Source organism: Apis dorsata, unplaced genomic scaffold (genome assembly GCF_000469605.1).
Source record: "Apis dorsata unplaced genomic scaffold, Apis dorsata 1.3 scaffold_37, whole genome shotgun sequence".
Classification (NCBI taxonomy): Eukaryota; Metazoa; Arthropoda; class Insecta; order Hymenoptera; family Apidae; genus Apis; species Apis dorsata.
The window spans coordinates 1,316,041-1,321,903 of record NW_006263339.1 but is presented as its reverse complement, the minus strand read 5'-3'; the positions used below and the strand labels follow the sequence as shown (position 1 = coordinate 1,321,903).

Below are 5,863 nucleotides of genomic sequence, written 5' to 3'. Positions count from 1 at the left end.
TATATATATATATATATATATATATAGGTACCTTAAAAATCCGGAATAAAGTGGAAATCCAAGTGGATGAGATGTGTGTCCCCTCCTCCTTTAGATGGATCCTCTTGGAGTTGAATTAGTTATTTTTAGAACACTTTTATTCTTTACTCCAATCCCCTCGAGACAAATCTACGTCGACTGGAAACAAAGATCTCAAACTCTAGATCTCAGGTATTTCTTCAAAAACGTCTTCGATTTCACGAAGTCTTCCTCCTCCTTTTTCTTCGAAAAAAGAAATGAAATATCGAGAGGATTTTTTTTTTCAAAATTTCGTCGAATCAACGATAAGCGAATAAGTGAACGAGAGAGAGTTTTTCTTCGAATGGGATATTCGTTCGCTTTCGTTCTCGAAATTTCAGAACTTCAGAAAGGAGGAATTGTTTTATCGTGCATAAATTTTCAAAAATTTATTGAAATTGGCTCGATAAAGAGAAAGGTGAGAGCAGGGGAGAGAATCGGTAATAAGATTCGACCGGAAGTTAGGAGGATTTAGGTCCGTCCTTGCCTCTCTCAGCAACGGTGGCAGCGGCGCACCAACGAATCTAATTAAACGCTAAATTTCGTTATTTTAAGTTTAATAACAACCATAATGACCACGAGCCTCGAGCCTCTGCTCTGTTATTATCTAGATTGCATATTTTCTGGTAGATTAAGCTCCTCTCTCGGACAAGAAGAAACGAACCGCTGCTACATAACACAGTGAAGTCCTCTCTCTTTTTCCCTCTTTCTCTTCTTTTCTTTCTTGTGCTTCTTTCGCGATTGATCGATTATCCGTGATATTATATTCGAGGACACGAGCAGCATCTCCTCGATACGTTTATTTTTGCATTTAGAACTCGGTATATAGAAATTTCTGTATTAAACGGTTCATCTCTTCGAAGAAATCGTTAAACGGAGGAGGATGTTTCGTCGTCTTTTTCAATCTTCTTCTCTCGTTTTATTCGAGTATTAAAAGCGGCAATAAAGGGAGGATTGTTTTAATAATAATAAGATTCGTTGATTTTATATTCAGATCGGATAACAGCGCCATTTTTGTATCTCACTCGAAAATTAAACACTTATTAGATCGGCAAGCTTTGATTGGAATCTTGAATGAAGAGCAAAAATGACGAATAAATTTATGAAATCTTTTAGAAAATTAATTAATTTCCTTCAAATTAATAATATATTCGTGAGATATGAAATTGGTGCAGAAAGGATAAAAATTGCGCTACTTTACCTTTTACATTAAAGTGTTAAAATAATTATCGAATCGCAAAGCATCGAATATCTTTCACATTGTGATAAAACACAATATTACTGTATCAAAAAATTGCAAGCATTTTTACTTTTTCGTTCTTTTACGATTTTTATCGATCGCGATCATTCACAATTCACTTAATTTTACACTCTTAATCAATACACGCTCGTACCTCCATCAATCTCTCCTTCCATCATCATCATCCATGGCGGCAGCGGCGGCGTCCTTGAAGAGATGACTCGTCCACCCGACCGATTCGTCATCTGCTCGATCGCGAACACGGCCGAGCAATGCGTTTCTTGCCGCCCTCCCCCCTCGGTAACACGCGTACACCCCTCGCTTTTTCTCCCCTCCTCTCCTCGTGATGAAACGTGGCGCGCGGCCAACACCAATTACGGATCCGGCCGGAAAAACCGTGGCGGCGGATTACACGAAGCTGGCATGCGACCGTGTCCATGGCAACCGCCTCTGTCGCCATTTCGCATAAACGTGGCCGCTCTCTTTTCTTCTCGAGACTGATCCTTCTCGAAAAAGTTTTCGCAAATATCGCGAGTATCGTTTACCTTGGGAACGAGGAGGCGCAACGAGGGGCCCCTCGACGCTTTCTTTCGAGAGCGGCATTGTATGCTAAAGGAACGACGTGTAACGCCGTTGTCGAGCATTCCTGTAATGGAATTTCTCCAGAGAGTTGGTTAGATAATGGCAGGTTGGAAAATCTGCCTCCTCCAGCAGAGTTTTATTTTTAATTAGAGAGAGAGAGGGAGAAGGATCGTGAAGTGGTCGAATAACGAAGAAGAAAAGTATTAAACTAGATGATAGATTTAGTAATTTGTTGCTATTGGATTTTGAGCGAAAAAGTTAAAAGTTAAAAGTTTGTGTCGTTTAAAGTTTGTGAAAGATAATTTTCTCTTAATTTGTAGAAATCATCAGGATATCTTTGTTTCTTTATTTTTTACACAAGTAGAGAAATAAAAACACGAATACCTTTTTAATCCAGTTATAACAAAAATGGCGTAGACACGATTCATACGTACATTTCCTAAACTAGTTTTGTAAAGAAAAGGAAAGAAAGCAAAGTAGTTCAATTTTGAATAATAATTTGCGTGTCAAATTACGCGAAATTACAACGGTGGAGCGAATTAAAATGGCGACCGAATTAAATTCTCAACGATTCCTCTTAACTGTTAGTTTCTTAAGGCTTAATGAAACGCTCATTTCTCGAATGGCGAAATCATCTGACAGCGGGGCGATTATCTTATTGCAATTAGCGCGAACCGCGTAACTCCGAGAAAACGAAACGGATCGCCGAGCGGGAAGAATTCCTGCTCGTTGAGAGGAGGAGATGGAATCCTCGCGCGCGGCAGCTTCCTTCTTATGGAGTTCGTAGCTTTTTCTTCCCTTCCTTTGCCTCTTTCCCTAATGGCAACTCCTCGAAAAACCGCGTCGACCTGGCCAATTAAGGCGCCCTCTAGCCTGCGTTTGTCGCGCATCCCACGGGGGACGAACGCACCTGCGCGCTCCTCCGCTCTTTTCCACTCTTTCCTATTAATTATTTATGCGCCGAACGTTCACCGTTTCTCGCCAACCTTCTCCTTTAATTATCCACCCTTTACGCGAAGCCGAGATGTAATACTTTCGCCTCTACTTTTTCCTCCTCCTCTTTCCTCCCCTCTGTTTGTTCTCGACGAATTTTGAAAATTGCGGAAAAAAAAAATTATCGATCCTTTACGTAAAGCTATTTGACCGAGATGTAATACTTTTGCCTCTACTTTTCCTCCTCCTCTTTCCTCCCCTGTTTCTTCTCGACGATTGTTGGAAATTGCGGAAAAAAAAAAAAATTAATTATCGACCCTTTATGTAAAGCCATTTGACCGAGATGTAATATTTTCGTTTTTACTCTTCCTCCTCCCCTCCTTTCCTGTTTCTTTTCGACGATTGTTGGAAATTGCGGAAAAAAAAAAAAATTAATTATCGACCCTTTATGTAAAGTCATTTGACCGAGATGTAATATTTTCGTTTTTACTCTTCCACTTCCCCTCCTTTCCTGTTTCTTTTCGACGATTGTTGGAAATTGTGGAAAAAAAAGAATTAATTATCCACCTTTTACATAAAGCCATTCGTCCGAGATGTAATACTTTTAATACTCTAGTCTTCCTTCTCTCCTTCTCCCCTGTTTCTTTTCGACGATTGTTGGAAATTGTAAAAAAAAAAGTTAATTATCGATTCTTTACGCGAAGCCATTTGACCAAGATGTAATATATTTCGCCTCTAGTCTTCCTCCTCCCCTCCTCTCCTTCTTCCCTCTGTTTGTTCTCGACGATTATTGGAAATTGTGGAAAAAAAAAATTAATTATCTTCCCCTCCTCCCCTCTGTTTGTTCTCGACGATTATTGGAAATTGTGGAAAAAAAAAAATGTTTTGTCTTTTTGTTCGTTTCAGGATCTCCTTGCGAGCACGACGGTATTTGCGTGAACACGCCCGGCTCGTTCGCTTGCAACTGTACGCAAGGATTCACGGGGCCGAGATGCGAAACGAACGTGAACGAGTGCGAATCCCATCCCTGTCAGAACGATGGCTCCTGTCTCGACGACCCTGGAACCTTCCGCTGCGTCTGCATGCCTGGTAAGTGAACTCCTTTCTTCGTTCTGCGCGTCGAATAGTTTCGAGAGTAATATTCGAAGAGGAAAATGTTTGTATATACGTGTGTGTCGAAGACAAGAAAATTATATTAATACGGATTAACGGTCGCGTAGTGAATTTTTCGTTTGCATTACAGTATTTAAATTCGTACGTTATTAAAATACGACGAATTACTTGATGCGATACTTGATAAGAAATTCAAAGTATATAAATAAAAAAGAAGGATCTTTTAAAATTTTCTACGATAAACTAATGAATCGAGTTTAAATCCATTATTAATTCTGGAATTATGCGAATTGCTTTTTCGTACCCGATCGATGAAAGCGAGTCCTACGCTACCGACAATCACCACGGAATATCGAGTTTCTCGCGCATCAACGGCGCGAGATCCAAAGGCGGCGTTTTCGTGGAAAAGCTTTCGGGCGCGAAACCGGCCACGCTTCGTCACGGCGCGGAAATCAAGATTTCGCCGAGTTGATAGCAAACGAGAAACAGAATCTCCCTTCATCTATCTCTCTCTCGGCCTCTCGTTGGCCCAGCGACGACGTCGCCTGTAAATTCTTCCGAGATGACAGGGCCACGGTTTCGCGTTTATCTGATCCGCGGCAAGGCCGGTAACTCGTTTACTCTTTTAGCACGGACGGTGGTAACGCGCCTCGGCCACGCGTAAGTCAACCTTAATTGTTTGACGCCGAGCCGTGGAAACCGTCTTCCTCCTCCTTGGCTGGCAGGGGAACAGGGGCCCTTAAGGGGCCTCTCTAGCATAGGAGAGGCCAATCGAGATCCCTCGGCTCGATAATCGGGATATAATCGAATAATGAGCGGCGCACGCTCGATATCGGCGGGAATCGGGCAAACGCCTTCGAGCGGTCGGGAGATTGGCTCGAGGATGAGGGGTGGTTATATAGCTGTGGTGTAATCGATAAACGTTGTGCCAAAGGAAACGGAGGATCGAGGGATACGGCGAGAGAGAATCTATGTATCATATCTCTCCACGCGACGTTAATTGGATCTTTGGATTCGAGTTATCGCTCGAAAGCGACGATCGCGTGTGAAGTCTTTGATTGGGCTGTGATTTTTTTTTTTTCCTTTCTTTCTTTGGAAAGAAGAAAGCTTTTGTTTCTCGAGGATTTTTGGCAATATTTCGAATTTTTTATTATCTATCAATCGATATTTCGTTTAGAAGTAGTTCTGAGATCGAAGCTCTTTAGTTCCTTAATAATAATAATAAATAAATAAACGTCTCTAATTAACAAAATTTTCGAAAAATTATCAAAACCTATAATTTTTTCTACAAAATTTCTCGATCGAAATAGAAAGTTTTGAAATAGAAGGAGACCTCTCCCGGCGACAATAATTTAATCCGGCTCGCGTCCCTCTTTTCGTGCCCGGTTCCCGAAACCGGTTGGGCCCTGTCCATCTACCCCCGAGGGATTCGTTTGACGGCGATCAACGTGGGTCGGGGGTTTCGGTAATAACGTTGCCAGATTAAATTCAACAACGACGAATTAATCGACGAGAGGATTTCAATACGCAAATGAAATTTTTTTTTTCTTTTAAACACCAATTTAACCCCCTTCCCCTACTCAATATATTAATCGACCCGTAACTTTTTCTTCTTTCTACGTATTCGCCTCCCTAAAATTGGAAACCCGTCTAGGCAAGTCCATATTTTTTACTTTTAACGATTAAATTAATCGAGATAGCTGGAACAATTATCAAAAATTCATCGAGCTTCGTCACGATTGAAATGAGCTAGGAACGAGAAAATTAAAAATTTCCTTTCTGCATGGTCTCCGCCCTGCATGCTCTCCAAAGAACCCACCTTTCCACCGCGTAAATATGATATTTGCATAATGTATTCCGCGACGTGGACATAATAAGTATGCCGGCACAAAAAGCAGCCGCGACAATGAGGGTAGCGCGCGATATTCATCCAGAGCG

The 5,863-nt window shown here is 41.4% G+C and overlaps 1 protein-coding gene across 1 annotated transcript in view; it reads left to right on the top strand.

Annotated features, from left to right (window-relative positions):
- LOC102673498 (neurogenic locus Notch protein) overlaps window positions 1-5,863 on the top strand; it is a 132,466-nt gene that overhangs the window by 48,061 nt on the left and 78,542 nt on the right. Inside the window, exon 4 of the mRNA XM_031512583.1 lies at window positions 3,719-3,901. Within this exon, the coding sequence (XP_031368443.1) occupies window positions 3,719-3,901 (183 nt within the window). The remainder of the gene's footprint in view (window positions 1-3,718; window positions 3,902-5,863) is intronic.